The 24958-nt window shown below is 37.2% G+C and overlaps 1 protein-coding gene across 1 annotated transcript in view; it reads right to left on the bottom strand.

The window, feature by feature from the left end:
* CCDC171 (coiled-coil domain containing 171) overlaps nucleotides 1–24958 on the bottom strand; it is a 285435-nt gene that overhangs the window by 210020 nt on the left and 50457 nt on the right. Inside the window, exons 8-9 of the mRNA XM_077765058.1 lie at nucleotides 16334–16426; nucleotides 11675–11835 (exon numbers count right to left, since the gene is read on the bottom strand). Of these exons, the coding sequence (XP_077621184.1) occupies nucleotides 11675–11835; nucleotides 16334–16426 (254 nt within the window). The remainder of the gene's footprint in view (nucleotides 1–11674; nucleotides 11836–16333; nucleotides 16427–24958) is intronic.

Below are 24958 nucleotides of genomic sequence, written 5' to 3'. Positions count from 1 at the left end.
ATGATGTAGGAGAAGTTACTGCCTGTGTTCTCCCCTAGGATTTTGATGATTTCCTGTCTCACATTTAGTTCTTTCATCCATTTTGAATTTATTTTTGTGTATGGTGTAAGAAAGTGGTCCAGTTTCATCCTTTTTCAAGTTGCTCTCCACTTTACCCAACACCATTTGTTGAAGAGACTCTTTTTTTCCATTGGATATTCTTTCCTGCTTTGTTGAAGATTAGTTGACCATATAGTTGTGGTTCCATTTCTAGGTTCGCTATTCTGTTCCATTGATCTATGTGTCTGTTTTTGTGCCAGTATCATACTGTCTCTATCGCTATAGCTTTGTAATATAACTTGCAGTCTGAAATTGATGCTTCCAGCTTTGCTTTGCTTTTCCAAGATTGCTTTGGCTATTCAGAGTCTTTTGTAGTTATATCCAAATTTTAGGATTGTTTATTCTAGCTCTGTGAAAAATGCTAGTGGTATTTTGATAGGGACTGCATTAAATGTGTAGATTGCTTTGGGCAGTATAGCCATTTTAACAATATTGGTTCCTCCAATCCATGAGCATGGAATGTTTTACCATTTCTTTGTGTCATCTTCAATTTCTTTCATCAGTGTTTTATAGGTTTCAGAGTACAGACCTTTTACCTCGTCAGTTAGGTTTAATCCTAAGTATCTTATGGTTTTTGGTGCAATTATAAATGGTATCGATTTCTTTATTTCTCTTTCTGCTGTTTCATTTACTGGAGTATAGAAATGCAACAGATTTCGGGGCGCCTGGGTGGCTTAGTCAGTTAAGCGTCCAACTTTCGCTTAGGTCATGATCTCGCGGTTCGTGGGTTCGAGCCCCGCGTCGGGCTCTGTGCTGACTGCCAGCTCAGAGCCTGGAGCCTGTTTCAGTTTGTGACTCCCTCTCTCTCTGACCCTCCCCTGCTCGCGCTGTCTCTCTCTCTCTCCTAGAAATAAATAAAACATTAAAAAAAAAAAAAGAAATGCAACAGATTTCTGTGTGTTGTTGATATTGTATCCTGCAACTTTACTGAATTTGTGGATCAGTTCTAGCAATTTTTTTGGTGGAGTCTTTTGAGTCTTCTACAGAGTATCATGTCATTTGAAAATAGTGAAAGTTTAACTTTTTCCTTGCCAATTTGGATGACTTTTATTTCTTTTTTGTTGTCTGATTGCTGAGGCTAGGGCTTCCAGTACTATGTTAAATAACTGGTGAAAGTGGACATCCCTATCTTGATCTTAACCACAGAGGAAAAGCTCTCAGTTTTTTCCCCATTGAGAATGATATTAGCCATGAGTATTCCATATGTGGCCTTTATTATGTTGTGGTATATTCCCTCAAAACCTACTTTTTGAGGTTTAGGGCACCCGGTGGCTCAGTTAATTAAGTGTCCAACTCAGGGGGTGCTGACAGCTCAGAGACTGGAGCTGGCTTTGGATTCTGTGTCTCCCTCTCTCTCAGCCCCTCCCCCCCAAAATAAATATACATTAATTTAAAAAAAAACCTACTTTGTTGAGGGTTTTTAACAAGAATAAGTGTTGTACTTTGTCAAATGCTTTTTCTGCATCTATTGAGAGGATCATCTGGTTCTCACCCTTTCTTTTATTAATGTGGTGTATCATGCTGATTTGCAAATATTGAACCACCCCTGCAGCCCAGGAATAAATCCCACTTGATTGTGGCAAATGATTTTTTTTAATATACTGTTGGATTCAATTTGCTAGTATTTTGTTGAGAATTTTTATGCCCATATTCATCACTGATATTGGCCCGTAGTTCTCTTTTTTAGTGGATTCTTTGTCTGGTTTTGGAATCAGAGTAATGCTGACCTCATAGAACGAGTTTGGAAGTTTTCCTTCCATTTCTAGTTTCTGGAATAGTTTGAGAAGAATAAGTATTAAGTCTTCTTTAAATGTTTGGTAGAAGGGTGCCTGGGTGGCACAGTCAGTTAAGCGTCCAACTCTTGATCTTGGCTCAGGTCATGGTCTCACAGTGTGAGTCTGAGGCCCACATCAGGCTCTGCGCTGTTGGGGCACATAGCCTCTTGGGATTCTGTCTCTCCCTCTCTCTCTGCCCCTCCCCTGCTTGTGCATGTGATCTCTCTCTCTCTTTCTCTCTCTCCCCCAAAACAAATAAACTTATTAAATAAATAAATAAGTAAATACTTGGTAGACAGGCGCCTGCATGGCTCAGACAGGCTGAACAACCAAGCCCTGACTTTGCCTCAGGTCATGACCTCACAGTTTATGAAATCAAGCTCCATGTCAGGCTCCACGCTGACAGTGAGGAGCCTGCTTGGGGTTCTCTCTCTCTGCCCCTCCTCCACCATCTCTCTCCCTCTCTCTCTGTTAAAATAAATAAGCTTTTAAAAACAAATAAATAAATATTTGGTAGACTTCCCCTGTGGAGCCATCTGGCCCTGGACATTTGTTTATTAGATTTTTGATTACTGATTCAATTTCTTTGCTCATTATCAGTCTATTCAATTTCTCTATTTCTTCCTGTTTCAGTTTTGGTAGTTTATATGTTTCTAGAAATTTATTCATTTCTTCAAAATTGTCCGATTTGTTGGCATATAATTTTCCATAATATTCTTTCATAATTGTTTCTATTTCTTTGCTGTTGACTGTTATTTCTTTTTTTCTTATTTGTGATTTTATTTATTTGGGTCCTTTCTCTTTTCTTTTTGATAAGTTTGGTCAGGGGTTATCAATTGTATTAATTTTTTCAAAGAACCAGCTCCTGGCTTCATTGATCTGTTCTACTGGGGTGTTTTTCATTTCTATAGCACTTATTTCTGCTCTATCTTCATTATTTCCCTTCTTCTGCTGGCTTTAGGCTTCATTTGTTCTTTTTCCAGCCCTTTAGGTGTAAGGTTAGGTTGTTTATTTGAGATTTTTCTAGCTTCTTGAGGCAGACCTGTATTGCTATATACTTCCCTGTTAGGACCACTTCTGCTGCATCCCAAAGATTTTGGACCATTGTGTTTTCATTTTCATTTGTTTCCATGTGTTTTCTTAATCTTCTTTAATCTCTTGGTTGATCCATTTCTCCTTTAGTAGGATGTTATTTAACTTCCATATATTTGTGGTCTTTCCAGACTTTTTTCTTGTGGTTGACTTCAAGTTTCATTGAGTTGTGGTTGGGAAATATGCAATGGTATGATTTCAATCTTTTTGTATTTGCTGAGGCCTGATTTATGAGCTAGTACGAGATATATTATGGACAACAGGATAACAGTGACAGGGAGCCTAAAAAAACAATTTGTTCAGAATGAAGAAGGTGGAGAGAAGAATCCAGATGGATGTCTCTGACAAGAAGTTTATTTATCTTTTTTTTCCGATAAGAAATTTAAAACAATAGAATTGCTGAGATGTAGGAACATAATGAGAGATTTTCAGTCCTATTGGAGAGTAATTTAAGAGTAATTCAGTAATTGGTGCATATAAACTAATTCCACTTAAAATGAGGCAATTACTAACTATTCCTTCATTTGATAATTGAGCAAATCTTTTTTAGCAGCTCTTAAGTGCCAGGCACTATTCTAGGCATTGGTAAATAGCAATGAACAAAACAAAGTTCCTGTCCATGTAAGAGGAAAGACAATAAACAACAAAGAATATAATAAATTGTGCTGTGAAGAGAAATAAAGATGAGTTACCAAAAAAAAGTTACAGAAAAAAAACCCCCAAAATATAACCCCATAGAAAGGATGAGAGGAAGGAGGGAATAAGTGTGCTGTGTGGGAGAAGGGTACAATGGAGATAAGTAAGTAGAAGCCAACGGATAACATGTAAATGTGGAAACTGAAAATATGGCAGGATATGCATATTATTCAGAAATATGAAGTTATATCAGAAGAAGCAGCAATAAGAATTAAAAACAGTTGCTTCAAAGGAATAGAAACTGGTAGTGGGGAGCAAGAGGGTATGAAACTGCTGACCTTGCAGTACTATTTTACTTTTCAGACTATGTACAAGCTAATTTGATAAAATCACAATTTTAATTAAAAGTCATTACTACTCAGCAAATATAGAATTAAACGCTTCTGTCATTTGGGGCTGAGTTCAAGCTCAAACTAGGTACACTGAAATGGGAGACACTCCTCACTGTCAGCCATGTAATCCACAAGCCAAGAAGTCATCGGGTCCTGTGCTTCCTGAAAAACCCCACCAAGGGCAATGAGTTAAGTGGGGGTATAATGAAAGTAGCCCCATCTCTTTGAAGTCCAAAGAAGAAAGACTAGGGCTTGGCAGGTAGAGGATTTAGGCAAGAAAGAGAAGGGAGATGAAGGAAAATTGTAGTTTAGATGCTTTCTTTCCTACTAGATTCCNTCAGCTAAGGGCTGCTGGGATGGCTTACTCAGTTAGGCTTCTGACTCTTGATTTCGACTCAGGTCATGATCTCACAGTTTATGAGATCAAGCCCCACCTCAGCCTCTGTGCTGACAGCCCAAAGCCTGGTGGGGACTTTCTCTCTTCCTCTCTCTCTGTCCCTTCCTGCTCCTCTCTCTCTCTCTCTCCTCTCTCAATAAATATTTTTTAAAATCTAAAAGAAAAAAATAAAAATAAAGAGCTCAGCTAAGAACTTTACTACAGGCTGTTTTAACATATAATCATCTTTGGTATTTTATCCACAATGTAAATAATAACACTGCTGATAAATTTTACTACTTTTGTTATTTTTATATTTTTGGATGTTATATTTAAAAAATAAAGAAGTTTCTAAATATTGAGTGTACTGAAATAGATAAACTGAGATTCAGTACATCTAGTATCATATCTTTGAACAGTGTTTTGTTGTTAATTTTTTTAAATTTACATCCAAGTTAGTTAGCATATAGTGCAATAATGATTTCAGGAGTAGAACTCATTGATTCATCCCCTACATATAACACCCAGTGCTCATCCCAGCAAGTGTCTTCCTTAATGCCTCTTGCCCATTTAGCCCATTCCTCCACCCACAATCCCTCTAGAAACTCTCAGTTTGTTCTCTATATTTAAAAGTCTCTTATGTTTTGTCCCTCTCCCTGTTTTATATATTGCTGCTTCACTTCCCTTATGTTCATCTGTTTTGTATCTTAAATCCCACATATGAATGAAGTCATATGATATTTGTCTTTCTCTGACTGACTAATGTCACTTAGCATAATACCCTCTCATTCCATCCACATTGTTGCAAATGGCAAGATTTCATTATGTTTAATTTCTAAGTAATACTCCATTGTATATATATATACCACATCTTCTTTATCCATTCATCTGTCGATGGACATTTGGGCTCTTTCCATATTTTGGCTACTGTCTATAGCACTGCTATAAACATTGGGGTGCATGTGCCCCTTCGAAACAACACTCCTGTATCCTTTGGATAAATACCTAGCAGTACAATTGCTGGGTCTTAGGGTAGTACTATTTTTAACTTCTTGAGGAATCCCCATACCATTTTTCAAGTGGCTGCACCAGTTTGCATTCCCTTCAGCAGTGCAAAAGGGTTCCTCTTTCTCCACATCCTCACCAACATCTGTCATTGACTGAGCTGTTAATTTTAGCCACTTTGACTGGTGTGAGGTGGTATCTCACTGTGGTTTTGATTTGTATTTCCCTGATGATGAGTGCTATTGAGCATTTCTTCATGTGTCTGTTAGCCATCTGGATGTCTTCTTTAGAAAAGTGTCTATTCATGTCTTTTGGCCATTTCTTCACTGGATTATTTGTTTTTGGGGTATTGAGTTTGATAAGTTCTTTATAGATTTTGGATACTAACCCTTTATCTGATACATCATTTGCAAATTTCTTCTCCTATTCCACCAGTTGACTTATAGTTTTGTTGATTGTTTGCCGTGCAGCTTTTTATCTTGATGAGGTCTCAATAGTTCATTTTTGCTTTTGTTTCCCTTGCCTCCAGAAAACATGTTGAGTAACAAGCTGCTGTGGCTGAGGTCAAAGAGGTTTTTGCCTACTTTTTCCTCTAGGGTTTTGATGGCTTGTTGTCTTACATTTAGGTCTTTCATGTCTCTGTCCAGTTTCTCCAACACCATTTGCTGAACAAACTGTCTTTTTTCCATTGGATATTCTTTCCTGCTTTGTCAAAGACTACTTGGTCATGTTTGTGGGTCCATTTCTGGGTTCTCTATTCTGTTCCATTGATCTATGTGTCTGTTTTTGTGCCAGTACCATTCTGTCTTGATGATTACAGCTTTGTCATACATCTTGAAGTCTGGAATTTTGATGCCTCCAGCTTTGGATTTCTTTTTCAGGATTGCTTTGGCTATTCCAGATCTTTTCTGGTTCCATACAAATTTTAGGACTGTTTGTTCTAGCTCTGTGAAGAATATTTTGATAGGGATTGCACTGAATACATAAATTGCTTTAATTAATATCGACATTTTGACAAGATTTGTTCTTCCAATCAAAGAGCATGGAATATTTTTCCTTTTTTTTTTTCTGTGGGTCTTCTTCAATTTCTTAAATAAGCCTTCTATAGTTTTCAGTGTATAGATTTTTCACCTCTTTAGTTAGGTTTATTCCTAGGCATTTTATGGTTTTGGGTGCAATTGTAAATGAGATCGATTCCTTGATTTCTCTTTCTGATGCTTCATTATTGGTGTAGAGTAATGCAACCAATTTATGTGCATTTATTTCATATCCTGTGACTTTGCTGAGTTCATGGATCAGTTCTAGCAGGTTTTTCGTGGAATCTTTGGGTTTTCCATATAGAGTCATCTGCGAAGACTGAAAGTTTGACCTCCTCCTTGCTGATTTGGTTGCCTCTAATTTCTTTGTGTTGTCTGTGTTCTTTGTGTTGTCTGATTGCTGAGGCTAGGACTTCCAATACTATGTTGAATAACAGTGGCAAGGGTGGACATCCTTGTTGTGTTCCTGACCCTAGGGTGAAAACTCTGTTTTTCCCCACTGAGGATCATATTAGCATTGGGTCTTTCATATGTGGCTTTTATGATCTTGAGGCATGATCCTTCTATCCCTAGTTTCTTGAGGGTTTTTATCCAGAAAGGATGTTGTATTCTGTCAAATGCTTTCTCTGCATCTATTGACAGGATCATGTGGTTCTTGTCCTTTCTTTCATTATGTGGTGTACATCACACTACTTGATTTGCAGATTTGAACCAGCCCTGCGTTCCAGGTATAAATCCCACTTGATCATGGTGAATAATTCTTTTAGTGTATTGTTGGATCCAGTTGGCTAGTATCTTGAGAATTTTTGCATCCCTGTTCATCAGGGAAACTGGTCTCTACTTCTCCTTTTTGGAATCAAGGTAATGCTGGCCTCGTAGAATGAGTTTGGAAGTTTTCCTTCCATTTATATTTTTTGGAACAGCTTCAAAAGAATAGGTGTTAATTTTCTTTAAATCTTTTGTAAACTTCCCATTGGAAAGCCATCCAGACCTGGACTCTTGTTTTTTGGAAGATTTTTGATTACTGATTCAACTTCTTTACTGGTTACAGGTCTGTTCAAATTTTCTATTTCTTCCTGTTTCAGTTTTGGTAGTTTATATAATATTTCTAGGAATCTGTCCGTTTCTTCCTGAACAGTGTTGTTTTAATTTTAATTTAACTTTAGGGGCATCTGGGTAGCTCTGTCAATTAAGCATCCAACTTCAGCTCAGGTCATGATTTCATGGTTCATGACTTTGAGCCCCACATTGGGCTGTCTGCTGTCAGCATAAAGCCCACTTCAGATCCTCTGTCTCCCTCTCTCTCTGCCCCTCCCTCTCCTTCTCTCTACCTCTCTATCTCTCCCCCAAAATAAATAAACATTAAAAACTTTTCATTTATTTTTTTTATTTTTTTAATGTTTGGGTTTTTTTTTTTATTTCTAGGAGAGAGAGAGAGAGAGAGAGAGACAGCGTGAGCAGGGAAGGGTCAGAGAGAGAGGGAGTCACAGACTCTGAAACAGGCTCCAGGCTCTGAGCTGGCAGTCAGCACAGAGCCCGACGCGGGGCTCGAACCCACCAACCGCGAGATCATGACCTGAGCGAAAATCGGACGCTTAACCGACTAAGCCACCCAGGCGCCCCTAAAAACTTTTAATTTAATTTTAAACTAGATGTAAAATTACCATGATCTCCTTCCCCCTATCACTGCCAGGCAATCAGTTACCACAGCTAATAAAAACCTGGGAAACACACTGGGTGTTATATGGAAACCAACTTGACAATAAACTATTTGTAAAAAAAAATAAAATAAAATAAAAAATAAATTAAAATTTTAAAAAAACCTGGCATACAAAAAATTCTAAAATGAAAAGATTATTGAAAACCTTTAGTTTCATACTATAACTTTTNAGAGAGGGAGTCACAGACTGAAAGAGGCTCCAGGCTCTGAGCTGGCAGTCAGCACAGAGCCCGACGCGGGGCTCGAACCCACAAACTGCGAGATCATGACCTAAGCGAAAGTCGGAGGCTTAACCGACTAAGCCACCCAGGCGCCCCATATAACATACATTTTTTAAAGCAGCCTGTTACTGTAATCAAATTCTTTGCTGAGCTCTTTAAAATATATATGTAATATAAACACATACATATTCCATCTAAGATAATTTCATGCAAGAATGTTCAAAGTTATGAAACAGTTGATCAGAATCATAAATCTGAAATACACACACAACAACTTTCTCCTGACCTAGACCTACTCGGGAAAAAAAAAAGCTTAAGAACCTTACCCACTGTTGAAGTTCAGGCAACATTTTCTCTACAAAATCTTTATCACCACTTGTCAAATCAGTTCTATCCAACAGGTAAAATAATGCCCTACCCTAAACTCCCTGCTCTCAAAGCTGTAAATTTAAGGTATCATTTACCTTAAAAACCTAAAATATACCAAGTTTCCTTTTGGAATACATCATCCCAAACTTAGAGCTACTTTGAAAAATTAATATGTGAGAGTTTGTGACTCTAAAATATTTTAAAGTATTTTTTAAAGAAGATTCTAAAGGAAAGTCAGAAGTACAAATAGAAAATGAAATCGCTTAGCCAATCATTCCTCATGTCATATCATTCCAACCAATACCACAGATCATTGGAACAGAAGAGGCTGTCATATTACATGCAAAGAAAAGGATGATGCAGTGGGGAAGAGAAGTCACAGGAACAGAGTCACAGAAATGAGTAGTGGGCCTTAATTACTACTCAATGTTCATTGTTTATTATTATAGCACAGTTATATAGGGATGAAGAACAAGTAAGGGACATTATGTTAAAGTATTGAGGATTGTTAGCTGGTGCTTAGTTGGAATATGTAACTAATATTTATTATTTTTTTTTTATTTCTAGGAGAGAGAGAGAGAGAGACAGCGTGAGCAGGGGAGGGTCAGAGAGAGAGGGAGTCACAGACTGAAACAGGCTCCAGGCTCTGAGCTGACAGTCAGCACAGAGCCCGACGCGGGGCTCAAACCCACGAACCGCGAGATCATGACCTAAGCGAAAGTCGGACGCTTAACCGACTAAGCCACCCAGGCGCCCCATGTAACTAATATTTAGAATTGTTCGTTGATGCTTATTGGAATACAAAATTTGAGCAAAACTTTTCAAGCACCAAAACACAAATAATAGCAGAACAAACCTAAAGAAAAAAATTGCCTTGTGGTCTGATTAGAAAAGCACATGGGTTAAAATCCTGGGGCTTGGGCACCTGGCTGGTTCAGTTAGTTGGTGGACCATGCCACTCTTGATTTAGGGTCCTGAGTTTGAGCTCCACGTTGCAGGTGGAGTTTACTTTAAAAATATATATTGGAACTTCACTGTTAGCAGGTCCTTTAAAAGTTCACTAGTCCAACTTTTGCAGGATTCTCTTCTTTGATATGATATCCATGACAAAGACTCTTCTACCTTCTCTTTTGAACCTCCCAAGGCAGGGAGCTCACCAGTTCCCCGAAAGAAGCCTGTTATTTCACTGTTGAAAGCTTTGATTGTTGGGAGTACAGTCTGACTTCTTACAGTTTCACTTGTAGGTTCTCTAATTATTACCCCAAAGCAACAGTTAAAAAGCCTGCACTATCTTCTATATAAAGGCCCTTCAAACATATTCATATATCAATGTGCAGATTCAAACAACGGTTCAAAGGAAATACAGGAGGAATAAGTCCCTAGAACAACATTCACAAGAGGTCGTGTAAGTCATCCCAGAGGAAGCAAAAACATTCAATTCAGAATTACTGGTTTAAAATATCATAAGCATTACTAATAAAAGTAATCTCAGTTAAAGGATTTTAAATTTTTTCAACATCAGTCTTTTAAGTCAGTCTTTCAAGTGGCATCTTTATGATTTTGCCATACCTGTAATAATGACTACGCTTTAACAATGCTTTCCTTTAACTCATTTCTTACGTTAAATGAAGTATTTTAAGAGGAAGCTTCATGCTCTTGCTGTAAGTGGAAAATCATGATCTATTTGTCATATACAAACTAACATTAAAAATATGGAAACCAACTTGACAATAAACTATGAAACAAATAAATACATACATACATACATATATACATAACTTTACTGTACAAACTATTATCATGTCACATACCAATGGTGGTATGCATTTCACCCTATGGGGAGAAATGGTTTAAAACATCTACTATCACCTTTTTCTTGGAAACATATTAAAGAATGATGAACTTCTTAAAGCATCCTATAGAGCATCCCAGGTGAAAGGCTTTTGAAGGGAAAAAAGTGAAAATCAGTAGGAATCAAAAAGATTCTGACTCTGCCACTTACTAGTTGTACATCCTTATCCTCCTTAAGCCCCAACTTCTACATCTATAAAACAAGGATAAAAAGAGAAGCTACTTCGTGGGGTGTTATAGAAATTAAATGAAATCATGCAATGCTAGATACCAACTGAGCCACAATGCATGCTGGCCACTAAGAGTGCTATTAGACCTATTGCTATTATTTCTGTAGTTTGAGAAAATCTCAAACATTATCCATCTCCACATAGACCTTTTTAGGTGGCCTAGAAATCAAGGTCTTGTTTCTTTTAATTTCTTTACATTTATTTATTTTTGAGAGACAGAGAGAGACAGTGCATGAGTGGGGGAGGGGCAGAGAGAGAGGGAGACACAGAATCCCAAGCACAGGGCCCCACACGGGGCTCAAACCCACAAACAGTGAGATCATGACTTGAGCTGAAGTCAGACACTCAAACTACTGAGCCACCCAGGTGCCCCGAAACCAAGGTCTTTAAAGCTACTGTATTACATCAGTAAATACAAAATATATTAACATGTTTACTTTCTAGGGTAAAAATTACATTTCTGAGACTACTTGGAATAGCCATAATACTTCACAACCCAGGGGCACCTGGGTGGCTCAGGTGGTTAAGCGTTCAACTTGGGCTCAGGTCATGATCTCACTGTTCGTGAGTTTGGGCCCCGCGTCGGGCTCTGTGCTGACAGCTTGGAGCCTGGAGCCTGCTTCGGACTCTGTGTCTCCCCACCTCTCTGTCCCTCCCATGCTCAAGCTCTGTCTCTCTCTGTCTCTCAATAATAAATAAAACATTAAAAAAAAAAAAGCAGAGAAGTACAGTTGTGTTTTATGAAATCTATGAAATCCCCAATCTAGCACTGGCATCAATGAGAGCTACATCTAAAATATGACCCATTCATACTTATGTGGTTCATAAACCCTCTATATTAATTTAAAGAATTTTATAGTAAAACACTTACAAATTTAATTTTGTAAAGCTCTCTTGTGCGTTATGCTTTTCTCGCTCATATGCACTTTCAACTTCTTTGAATTCATTCTTGATCATTTCCAAGTCAGCAACAGCTTCTGCTTGGCTGGCCTTTTCTACCTGTAAAGCTCCTTCAAGGTCTCGAATTCGTAACTACCAAATGACAGAGAAGTAGTTAAAGCAAGGAAGGAAACACTGAAGTCAGTCAAATTGAACAGCGTAATTTATCAGGAGCAGATCATCATTTATCTAAACTCTAACTTCTCCCTTTATGTTTTGGTTTTAAAATGAAAATAAACAGAAGACAATATATTCCCTTTCTCAACATGTTTAATGGAAGGAAGAGTGGAAAAAGACTTAACTGTGCTATGGAAATGCCTAATCCAAGTGCCTAATTTCTACCTACTAATCCGCATTCAAAACTTTTTATAAAGCACAATAAAATGAGTGGTTTTTGAAAACAAAAGGGAAGAATTCTTCCCCTCTTGTGAGAAATATCATTACATTAGTATCTGTAGAATCCCAAGAAAGTTTTATTCCTAGAGATTTGTTACCATAGACTAGTAAAACTTTTATTACCAAATAATACTATTTGACTAAAATATTTGTAAGCATAGGATATCTAGGATGTGCCTCAAAATGATACAGGGATGGGAGTAGATGGGGGCAATCAATAAAAAACATGATTGGCCTGAGGTAAATCCTGAGTGATAGCTACACGAGAAGCTGACTTTACCATTCTCTCTACTTCTGCATATACTTGAAACTTTACACAATACAAGACTTTAAAAATTTTTTATGTTTATTTATTTTTGACAAAGAGAGACACAGAGTGCGAACGGGGAGGGGCAGAGAGAGGGAGACACAGAATCCAAAACGCGCTCCAGGCTCTGAGCTGTCAGCACAGAGCCCGATGTGGGGCCTGAACCCACAAACCGTGAGATCATGACCTGAGCCAAAGTCAGACGCTTAACCGACTGAGCCACCCAGGCGCCCCTCACAATAAAACACTTTAAAAGCTGGATTCCATGTAAACACTGACAGAACAGAAAAACAAAGCAGTATTCCCAGAAAGGAAGAACATACAGCTGCAAAAAAGCTGCAAAAGAACTTTTGAGGGGCACCTGGGTGGCTCAGTCAGTTAAGCATCTGACTTCGGCTCCTTCACGATCTCCCAGTTCATGAGTTCGAGCCCCACATCAGGAGAGCTCGAGCCCTGCTTCGGGTGAGCCATGCTTCTCTATCTCTCTCCCTGCCCCTGGCTCACTTGTGCCCTCTCTCTCTCTCAAAAAAAAAAAAAAAAAAAAAAACTTTTGAAAAGGAGGTTCTCTCTTTGGTTCTCTATGAGTGTTAACATATATGGAAAAAGCAAAGTCCACATAAAGTCTGTATTTTGGGTAAACAAGTGAAAAAAATAAGAATAACTAACAAGCTATAGGTGGACCAAAGGGAGACACAGGAGTGAAAGCAAGAGTTCTCGACCATTTAATATTGTTTTGATTTTTGAACTATGTGGGTTTTACCTTTTTCAGAAAATTAAGTCAAAAATAAAAAAAAATCACTAAGGTTCAAAAAAAGGGAGTGGTAGATAGAAAATGGGCTTCAGAAACATAAAATTCTTGCTCTTCAAATTAACTTAGGCGACCTCTGGCCTATTATTAAAACTTAAAAAACCTAAGGTTCCTCATCTGTAAACAGTATATCATCATCATCATCATCATCATCATCATCATCATCACCACCACCATCATCTTCATAAACAGACTATCTACAGGGTTGCTACAATGATCTAATGAGATAATATTTATATAATATCAATATATACTTAATATCACATATGAATATACAGTATTTATTTACTAATTGTTTGGATATATATTATTAAGCACTTAGTATGTGTCAGGCAATAAGCTAGTGCTCAAGATATTATATGATAATCGTGAAAATAGACAGTCTTAATTCTTGAGGAGCTCCCAATCTTTAGGAGAGGAAAGACCACCAGAGAATATGGTAAGTGGCTCCTGTCACAAAGGGCCATGAAATCAAAGAAAAGCTCAGAATAAGCTCCTGTCACAAAGAGCTATGAAATCAAAGAAAAGCTCAGAACAAGCCTCTTGGGGATGGCAAAAGATCATCTGAGGTAAGAAAGATGAAGTCACCAAGAAATGAAGCCAAGGACAACGTAAAAATGTTCTTAAAGAATATTAATCTATACCAAAAAAATCACCAGAATTATTATTTGTAATTATTCAAAACTATCTTCGAATAATTGAAACATTCTTACACTAACATAAAGAAATAGAATAGATATACAGATACAACTTGGTAAATTTTCAAATTTGGTCTTTTAAACTTTTTCTTTTTTTTTAATGCTCATTTACTTTTGAGAGAAAGAGACAGAGCACAAGCTACGGAGGGGCAGAGAGGGAGACACAGAATGAAGCAAGCTCTAGGCTCCAAGTTGTCAGCACAGAGCCCAACATGGGGCTTGAACTTACAAACCGCAAGATAGTGACCTGAGCCAAAGTCAGAGATTTAACTAACTGAGCCACCCAGGTGCCCCTAAACTTTATTTTTCTTTGCTATCTTATCTAAATCCAACATTTGCAAGTAAAATAATAAAATTTTCTTCTATCTGCATTGCTATCTCCTTTCAGAAAATAAGCACCCTCGATCACAAATGATAAATCAATCCAACTAAAAGAGAAGTAGGTTTCAAATTAATAACTGAGTCAACTCTCTGACTCTACTTTCTCCTTTTATGACACAGAATCTAAACAAACTCAACTATAGTTTATGATAAAATGGTGATTAATTACAACTATTTAGCAGTCTCATTTGCTTTTAAACTAATCTGAAGTTGAATTTTACTAGATGTACCTCAAGTATGACAATACTTGTCAATACTTACAGATGTATGGTTCAAATATAAACTTTGGCTTTTTTTCAGAGTCATAACACTAAGTTAAATATGAAATATTAATTTATATAAGTAAAAATATACACATAATAACTTTTATTTTTATAGCTATTAACTATATATCCCTAGATATAAATTATAACTACAGTGAAAAAGTTCATTTTGAATTATACTTCTTTCATAACTTAAAACTTTAGCCTTATTGCTTATTGATGCCATTTTGGGTGATTTAATCATTTTTTTAGAAAGCTTAACTTGTACAAGTTTACTTAAAACACATTTCCATGATGAATCAAACTAGCTCACTATGACTCCACGATGAAAACATGTGAAAAAAAAAAGTTTACTTAAAACACAAACACTCAAATACATGAGCCTGAGAATTTTGCGGGTCAGGGGGCATTTAAAAAAGATGAAAGTAAAAAAATAATTTATTATAAACTTCTTATGGGCTTAGTTACACCCTATATTAAGACCTGTTTAAAGAATAAGGTGAAACTTGGCAAGTTTTATTAATTAATTAAAATTTAATGTAAGGGAAAAGTCTAAGTCTTAAAAAAAAATCTAAATTAAATTAAGGAACTTAGGGGCACCTGGCTCAGACAGTACAGCATGTGACTCTTGATCTCAGGGTTGTGAGTTCAAGCCCCACTTTGGGTGCAGAGCCTACTTTAAAAACATTAAATTAAAGGACTTATATTTCTGGAACTTTATGTGAAACTTGATTTATACACAACATAGGCTATGGGCCAGACTTGGTCCGTGCACAGTTTTTTGCCAACCCCCGGTTAGAATGCCTTCACTTCTCTTAGAAATTCCTTCTCGTTCTAAGACCTAAAGGACACCTTCCCTTAGGATGCCTTCAATTAATTCCCCTCTCACATTTAATCTTATACGCCCCGTAGTATTTTAGTATTTCATATTTCTATCCACTCATCTACCTGTATATCTGTATAAATGTAGATGTATAGATATAAATATACAATATTTCTAGTAATGGAATGTAAGTTCCAAAAGGAGTTCCTTCATGTTAATACCTTTTAGGTTTTTTTTTTTTTTTAATGTTTATTTACTTGGGGGGAATTAGTGGAGGAAGGACAGAGAGAGAGGCGTACAGAGAATCCAAAGCTGCGCTAACAGCAGAGAGTCTGATACCAGGCTTGAATTCACGAGCCATGAGATCAAGACCTGAATTAAAGTCATCCAGGTGCCCTGCCTTCACCTCTTAATACAGCGATAAGCAATGTATATCCTGTGTATTAATGTGTATATCCTGTGTATTAATGTGCACAGGATATACACACAGTAAATGAAGGTGCATATTTTTTAAGTGTTTTCAAGAAGAAATTCATCCCATGGCTGTTGATAAAAAGAATACTCTGATCAGCAAATCTTCCTGTAATGGGCCAGGTGGCAAATATGTTGGACTTTGCAGCCCATAAGGTCTCTGTCACAGCCACCCACCTTGCACTGCAGTACAGAACTCCACAGACAAGACAAAATCTCCCTTGAACAGGCAAGGAGTGAGATTTGGCCTGTGGGCTGTAATGTGTCCACCCCTCCTCAAATACAGTGAAAACTATCCTCAACTACATCCTGACACATATAGAATATTGAGTATATGCAACAATATGCTACCCAATGTAAAACACACACCTTAGTTCTCTGAACAGAATCCCGCTCTCCCCAACTTAATAAAATCCATACAAAAAATTTTTGTTTCTGCTTTACCTGAATAATTTCAGCATTAAATTTTGATTCCAAATGTGCTGCTCTTTCTGCTTCAATATTTTCTTCTAATTTCCTCACTCTTAGAGTAGTTGCCTGAAAATAAATTCAGAGTTTAAACTCACAGACATTGGTATTTAACGTGGACACGGATCTTTGCAACAACATGGATGGAGCTATAATGCTAAGCAAAATAAGTCACTTAGAGAAAGACAAATACCATATGATTTCACTCACATGTGGAATTTAAGAAACAAAACAAACGGACAAAAGGAAAACAAAAGAGAGACAAACCAAAACACAGATTTAACTACAGAGGGTAAACAGATGGTTGGTCACCAGAGAGGAAGTGGGTGAGGGGAGGTGGGGGGGCGGGGGGAAGAGATGGATGAAATAGGTGAAGGGAATTAAGAGTACACTCATCATGATGAGCACTGAGTAATGTATAAAATTATGGAATTACAATGTTGTACATCTGAAACTAATATAACACTGTATGTTAACTATACTGGAATCAAAATTAAAAACTTTTTTTAAGTGGATATAAATCACACTTTAGATAACTGTAGCCTCGTTTTTTCCTGCTTTTCCAAGATTGTAAAAGACATGGTAAAAAATCGTGTGAAAATTATGCTTGGGAAGAATACTCCAGACCTTGCTATGTTCTTCTTTTATACTGATGTATAATTTATATATAATAAATTACATGTATTAAAAGTGTGTAATTTGATAAGTGTATATACACACACCCATGAAATCACTGCCATAATCAAGATAAATATTTCCACGACCCCTATAAGATTCCTTATGTCTCTTGTTAACTTCCTCCAGCCCTAACCACGCCGCCCCAACCCCCAAGTAACCACTGATCTGCTTCTGTCACTATCCACCACTTTGTATTTTCCAGAATTTCATAGAGATTGGGTCATACAGCAGGTATTCCATACTACCTGGCTTCTTTCTCCCAGCATAACTATTTTGAGCTTCACCATGTGTTGCATTTATCAATAGTTTATTCCTTTTTATTGTTAAACTGTGCCACTGTGTTGATACACCACAACTGACTTATCTGTTCACCAGTTTAGGTACATTTGAGTTGTTTCCAGTATAGGCAAGAACAAATGAAACCGTGAGCCTTTGCGCACACATCTTTATATGGGCATCTACTTTCATTTCTTGGGGTAAACAGTGAGGAGAAGAATGACAGGATCGTATGGTTGGTGTGTGTTTAATGTTTTATGAAACCCCCAAACATTCCAAATTGTTTATAATTTTATGCATCCTCAACCACACTTGGCATGGTCAGTTTCTGTTTTGTCATTTTCTGAGGGGAGGGGGATTTAAGACATTCCAATAGGCACGCAATGGTGTTCCATTTCAGTTTCAGTGTGCATTTCCCTAATGACTGATGACATTGAGCATCTTCTCACATATTTACTTACCACCTGTATATCTTCTTTGGTGAAATATCTGCTCAGATCTTTTCCCCATTTTTTTAACTAGGTTGTTTTCTTATTATTGAGTTTTGAGAGTACACTATACAATCTGGATACAAGTCATTTACTGAATATGTGATTTGCAGAACATTTACTCCAAGTCTACAGCTTGTCTTTTCATTCTGTTAACAGCATCTTTCACAAAGCAAAACTTTTCAGGGCACCTGGGTGGCTCAGTTAGTTAAGCAACCGACTCTTGGTTTCAGTTTAGGTCACGATCTTGCAGTTCGTGAGTTGGAGTCCATGCTGGGTTGTCAGCACAGAAACTATTTGCCATTCTCTTTCTCCCTCTCTCTCTCTCTGTCTCTCTGTCTCTCTCTCCCTCCCTCTCTCTCTCTCAAAACAAATAAAAATAAACTTTAAAAAACTAAAAGAGTTATTATTACTTTTTTAGGTGTAATAATAATTGGTTTTATAGCACTGGCTGGCTCAGTCAGTAGAGCACACAACTCTTGATCTCAGAGTCATGAATTCAAGGCCCACATTGGGCACAAAGCTTCTTTTTTTTTAACTTTTTAATAATTGGTATTTTTTAACTCCTATCTCTTTGAAATAGATACTAAAGTGTTCATGGATGAAATTATATAATGTCTGGATTTCCTTTAAAATAATAAAATGGGGTGGGGTGCCTGGGTTGCTGAGTCAGGTAAGTGAGCAACTCATGGTTTTGGCTCAGGTTGTGACCTCACGGTTTGTGAATTTGAGCCCCATGTTAGGCTCCACACTGACAGTGCTGGGATTCTCTATTTGTCTCTCTACCTCTCTCTAAATAAATAAATAAACAAACAAACAAACTTTTAAAAATAATACTAATAATAATAAACTGGGGGTTATGAGGGAAAGTTGATAATCATGAAATAACGTTGGCCATTAGTTGACCATTCTAGAAGCTGAGTGATAGGCACATGAAGTTCATTTTAGTATTCTCTCGAATTTCATGTATGATTGAAATTTCCATACTGAGAAAGTTTTTAAAACAGCAACAAAAGCAAAGTAAGTATGGTGGGGAAGCATGGTGCCGATAACATTATCTACGAACAAAACTGTATTTTGACAACAAAAGATCATTAAAATGAATTAAGCCATTTGTTCCTAACAAAAAAAAGTCAGTGGGAAGGCAGGAGTTTAAACCAGTCAATTCCTACCAATATTGTCGAAATAGTAAGACATATCAAAGCAAATATTCCTTTCATACTCACTACCACCTGTCTCAAAACATGTTTCACAACAAACATTAGTCCCATGGGATGCTATTAGCTATTATGTGAAAAAGCAATTTCACCATCATAAGTGAAAGACACAGAATTAAAGCCAAACAATTTTACTAAAGCACTTCTCGAAAAGTTAACATGACCTTGAAAAGGAAGAGCAAAGTTGGAAGACTCACATTTCCTGAATTCAAAACTACTACAAAGCTACAGTGATCAAAACAATGTGGAGCTGGTATAAGAACAGACCTATAGATCTACAGAAAAGAACTGAGAGTCCATAAATACACCCATGCATCAATGGTCAATTGATTTTTGACAAGAAGGCCAAGACCATTCTATAAAAAAGAATTTTTTTTTCATTAAGCAGTGCTGAGGCAATGGGATAGACACATTTAAAATAATAAATGTGGACCCCTACCTCACATGATATACAAAAATGAATTCAAATGGATCAATGGCCTAAATATAAGAACTAAAACCATAAAACTCTTAGAAGAAAACATAGAATTCAAGACCTCAGATTTGGCAACAGATTCTGAAATACAATACCAAAACCATGAGTAACAAAAGAAAAATAATAAATTGGACTTCATAAAAATTTTAAATTTTGAGCATCAAAAGACATTATTAAAAAGTGAAAGGCAACCTAGAGGACAGAAGATATTTACAAATCATGTATCTGTTAATAGTCTTATAAGCAGGGGCCGCCTGGGTGGCTCAGTCAGTTAAGCATCCGACTTGGGCTCAGGTCATAATCTCACGGTTTGTGGGTTCAAGTCTCGTGTCGGGTTCTGTGCTGACAGCTCAGAGCCTGGAGCCTGCTTCAAATTCTATGACTCCCTCTCTCTCTGACCCTCCCCTGCTCACGCTGTCTCTCTCTCTCTCTCAGAAATAAATAAAACATTTAAAAAATTTAATTAAAGAGTCTTGTAAACTGGGGCGCCTGGGTGGCTTAGTCGGTTGAGCGTCCGACTTTCACTTGGGTCATGATCTCGCAGTTGGTGGGTTGAAGCCCCGCGTCGGGCTCTATGCTGACTGCCAGCTCAGAGCCTGGAGCCCATTTCAGAGTCTGTATCTCCCTCTCTCTCTGGCCCTCCCCTGCTCACGCTGTGTCTTTCTCTCTCTCTCTCTCTCTCTCTTTCTCCTAAAAATAAATAAAAATATTTTTTAAAAAAAAAGAGTCTTCTAAACAGAATATACAAAGAACTGTCACAATAAAAAGACAAACAACACAGTTAAAAAAATTAGTAAAGGGCTTGAATAGACATTTCCCCAAAAGATATGAAAATGGCCAGTAAGCATATCAAATTATGGCCAACATTATTAGTCATTAGGGAAATACACATCCAAATCACAGAGAGATATATCCTCATGCACACAAGGCTAGCTGTAATTTTTAAAGTGGAAAAAAACAAGCATTGGTGAGGATGTAGAGACATTAGAAACCTCATGAATTACCATTGGAAATGTGAACTGGTGTCACCACTATGGAAAATGGCTTCTCAGTTTCTTAAAAAGTTAAACAGAGTCACCATTATTATCCAGCATTTCCATTCCTGGGTATATATCCCAGAGAAATTAAAACATCTTCAAACAAAAACTTGTACACAAATGTTCATATCAGCATTTTTCATAACTGCCGAAAGGTAGAAACAATTCATATGTCCATCAACTGATGAATGGTAAACAAAATATGATGTATCCCTATAAAGGAATATTATTCAGCCAAAATATTAATTAATTTTTGCTACATTAATTAATTAATGCTACAATGTATAGAAACCTTGAAAATGTTAAATGAAAGAAACCAGACACAAAGAGACCATGTATTGTATGACTTCATTTATATGAAATTTCCAGAACAGGCAAATCCATAGGGATAGAAAGTGTGTTAGGTGGTTGCCAGTAGCTAGGGAGGGAAGGAGGAACGAGCAGTGATTGCTAATGGACATGAAATGGTGAGAATGTTCTGGAATTAGAGAGTTTGCACAACTTTGTGAATATACTAAAAACTAATTGTAAACTTTAAAAGGATGAATGTTATAATATGTGAAATGTATCTCAACAAAAAATAAAAAGAATCCTGAGTGTAAGAACCAAAGACAATGTCAAAGAAGTGACACCCACCTAAGTCAAGCTTCATAATTTCTGAAAAATGTTCCCTCTAAATGCTGACTTTGATCCTTAGAACAAGGCAGCCTCATTGGTTTTAGGTATAAAGGATGATATATACAAAGCAGAAAAACTCTTATATTTGGCCAGATTAAAATGAGCATTACTCTAGGTAGTCCCAATCCTAGTTTTAATTTTTTTTCTTTAATTTTCTTAATATATTACTTATTTTTTTAATGTTTTATTTATTTCTAGGAGACAGAGAGAGAGACAGCGTGAGCAGGGGAGGATCAGAGAGAGAGGGAGTCACAGACTCTGAAACAGGCTCCAGGCTCTGAGCTGGCAGTCAGCACAGAGCCCGACGCAGGGCTCCAACCCACCAACCGCGAGATCATGACCTAAGCGAAAGTCGGATGCCTAACCGACTAAGCCACCCAGGCGCCCCGTGTTTTACTTATTTTTAAGACAGAAAGATAAACAGAATGCAAGTTGAGGAGGGACAAAGAGAGGGAGACACAGAATCCGAAGCAGGCTCCAGGCTCTGAGCTGTCAGCACAGAGCCCGATGCGGGGCTCGAACCCACCAACCATGAGATCATGACCTGAACAAGAGTTGGTCACTGCTCACTGGCCTGGGCCACCCAGGTGCCCCTAAAAAAAAATTTTTTTTTTATTTATTTTTTTTATTTATTTATTTTTTTTTTTACAAATAGTTTATTGTCAAATTAGTTTCCACACAACACTCAGTGTTCATCCCCAAAGTGCCCTCCTCCATGCCCATCCCCCCTCCCCCCCACATCCATCAGTCCTCAGTTTTTGTCAGCATTCAAGAGTCTCTCACGGTTTGCCTCTCTCCTTTTCCCCCACCATTTCCGCCCTTCTTCTCCCCCTTGTTCCTCCGTCAAGTTCCTCCTAATCCTCCTATACGTGCAAACATATGATATTTGTCCTTCTCTGCCTGAAAAAAAAATTTTTTTTTAATGTAAACCCTACAAAATGCTCATTTTAGATTCTGCAAGTCAGAAGAAGTCTAACCAGTCACAAGAAAAGAGCCCTAAGGCACCGAGAACAAAAAATTAGAATAAGAAAAAAGTTAATAAAGACAGATAGAGGGAAGAAACCAGTCTAACAAAGTTAACTTCTTTTCAGACTCCAAAAATTATATTCATAAGCTTCTATTATCAAGATAATAGTCTTATATTAAAATGCAGAATATTCAGTGATTCTACGATAAAAGAATCTACAATTCAAGTCTTCTTTTTCATTTCTTATGTATATGTTATGTCATACTAATTAATCATCTGATTTTCATTCCAAAAGTCAAGGAGAGGTTCTGTTATTCCTGCCTAGACCAAAACTAAATGGGTTGAAATAATAAGCCAGAGATCACATCTTTATTTTCATACCTTCCTGCTTTGAATGAATGTCCAGAAGAAAACAACTTTATCAACTGTTATTACTAACACTATCAATTAATCAGTGAGGACAGAAAAAAATCTTCAAATATTTAAACAAACTTCGAAGAATGGACTTTGTTGATAGACACAATTAAATTAAAGCCCTCCTGATAAATATTTTTTTTAATCTCCTAGTCTGGTGAATTAATTCTTATATCCAGCAGAGGGTGCTAGAGGAACATCAATGTGCTGTTCACAAAAATTTTTTTTCCAATAATATTGCCTAAGAAAACCAGTGCAATCATAAACTGGCTATTAGTATCCAGTCCTAACATAATCAACAAAGCAAGGACAGAAATCATAACGGGATTCAGGTTAAAATACAAAAACCAACATAAATTCACATTTACCACAAGTCTATTTAAGCATACATAGGTTTGCCTATAATACAAGCACTACACTATCCTATGTCTGTTCCTTAACACTATGAACCACAGAGTTCTTTATGTAACACAAAATGAGCATGTATTTTATCATTTATTGGCTGATTTTCATGCCCCTTCCTACTGCAACACACTGCCAAGAGATTTTTATTTCAATAAATACTATATATTCATAACTATTTCATTATTTTATTATTTATATCTCATTCAATCATGTTCAGCCCAATTAGATAATCTACTTCACTTCTAAAAAGTGAATGTTTGTTGTCTGAAGAAGGTAGTTTAGAGAAGGACGTCTCCTGTTCAACCCCTTGGTACATGTTATTTTATCATAACACAGCATATGAGCCGCCAACTCCAATTCAGCAGCAGAACTAACCAAACATTTCCAGACCACATTTGTTCTCTGCACCACATCTGCTCCTGCGGCTTCCATGGGTCTGTTCCAAAAGTTTCACAAAAGTTATGAAAACAGATGTGNCCTACTACATTACTTCCTCCTCAAATAGAATATAAGTAGCTCATAGGATCACAGTGAACTTAAAGGAATTAGTCAAGCAGCAAAACTCTGATACACTAAATTTAGCTCACTAAAATGAACAAGACAACTTAGGAGAGGAAATGTCACAAAAGTGCATACTAGAGACTTCTCAGTAGAACAGTATATAGCACCCTTTCCAAAACAGTTGCACAAGGTTTACGCCAGAATATCAACAGCTGTATAAATAGAGAGTGGCTATTTATTGAACTCTTTTTCCAGATGTTTTCACCTGGTATTTCCCATTAATGGACATGTTCACAGTAACCAATTGAGTAATAGTCCATCTTCAAAAAGATAATTGTAAGGAACTGAATCATCACAGACTGATTAATCGATATTTTAGGGGTAAGTGTATTTTGTTATATTTTAGTGACTGCAAATAATTTTTCATATGTGTGTGTAAACAATTAACTACAAAACTTATTTCTTCCTGGGGTGGAGCAGAAGTAGTTATTATACTTTGAGACTTTTTTTTTTTTGAGAGAAAAAGAGAGAGAGAGAGAGAGAGAGAGAGAGTGTGTGTGTGTGTGTGTGTGTGTGTGTGTGTGTTTGTGTGTGTGTGTGTGAGGGAGAGGGGCAGAGAGGGAGAGAAGGAATCTTACACAGGCTCATATCCAGCGCAAGTCCCACAGTCAATCTCACAACAATGAGATCATGACCAGAGCTGGACACTTAACTGACTGAGCCACCCCGACACCCCTGTACTTTGAGGCTTTAAAGTGAAGATCTCAAAGTATTTTTTATTATTAAAAACAAAAAACCTTAAAGGATCAAAATCTCTAACTATTTGAAAGTATTTGAATAACAGAAGCACCATAATACCCTATCACTTAAACTGAGTCAAATACTGAAGGAATGTAACAAAGAATATCTATGAGTCCTTTACTATCCCAGGGGTGCCTGGCTATCTCAATCAGTAGACATGCAACTCTTGATCTTGGGATTGTGAGTTCAAGCTAATTTAATCTAATTAATTTAATCTAATTTAATTTAAAAATAAACATCAACAGGAGTGCCTGGGTGGCTCAGTTGGTTAAACACCCAACTTCAGCTCAGGTCATGATCTTGCAGTTCATGGGTTCAAGCCCTGCATCAGGCTCTGCACTGATGGTGCAGAGCCTGCTTGAGTGTCTCTCTCTCCCTCTCTCTCTTCCCCTACCCACTCGTGCTTTCTCTCTCTCTCAAAATAAATAAACTTAAAGTAAATAAACACATACATAAATAAAAATAAAAGTAAAATTACACAGCAGTTTCAAGAAATAGGCGAATGTACCAATATTCAGAGCCCTCCATCCATGCCCGTCATCTGCACCGCGGTTAACTGTGAAGTTTTCAGAGAGGGAACACAAAGCTCGTCACTGGGGGCAGCAACAATCAGGGCCTGAACAGTTTCAGAACAGACAGAGGAAAGCAAGCCGATGACTACCGC

The sequence above is a fragment of the Crocuta crocuta genome, unplaced genomic scaffold, assembly GCF_008692635.1.
Source record: "Crocuta crocuta isolate KB4526 unplaced genomic scaffold, BGI_CrCroc_1.0 scaffold687, whole genome shotgun sequence".
In the NCBI taxonomy this organism is placed as follows: Eukaryota; Metazoa; Chordata; class Mammalia; order Carnivora; family Hyaenidae; genus Crocuta; species Crocuta crocuta.
Note: the sequence above shows the minus strand (reverse complement) of the source record. Positions and strands in the feature narration are given on the sequence as shown.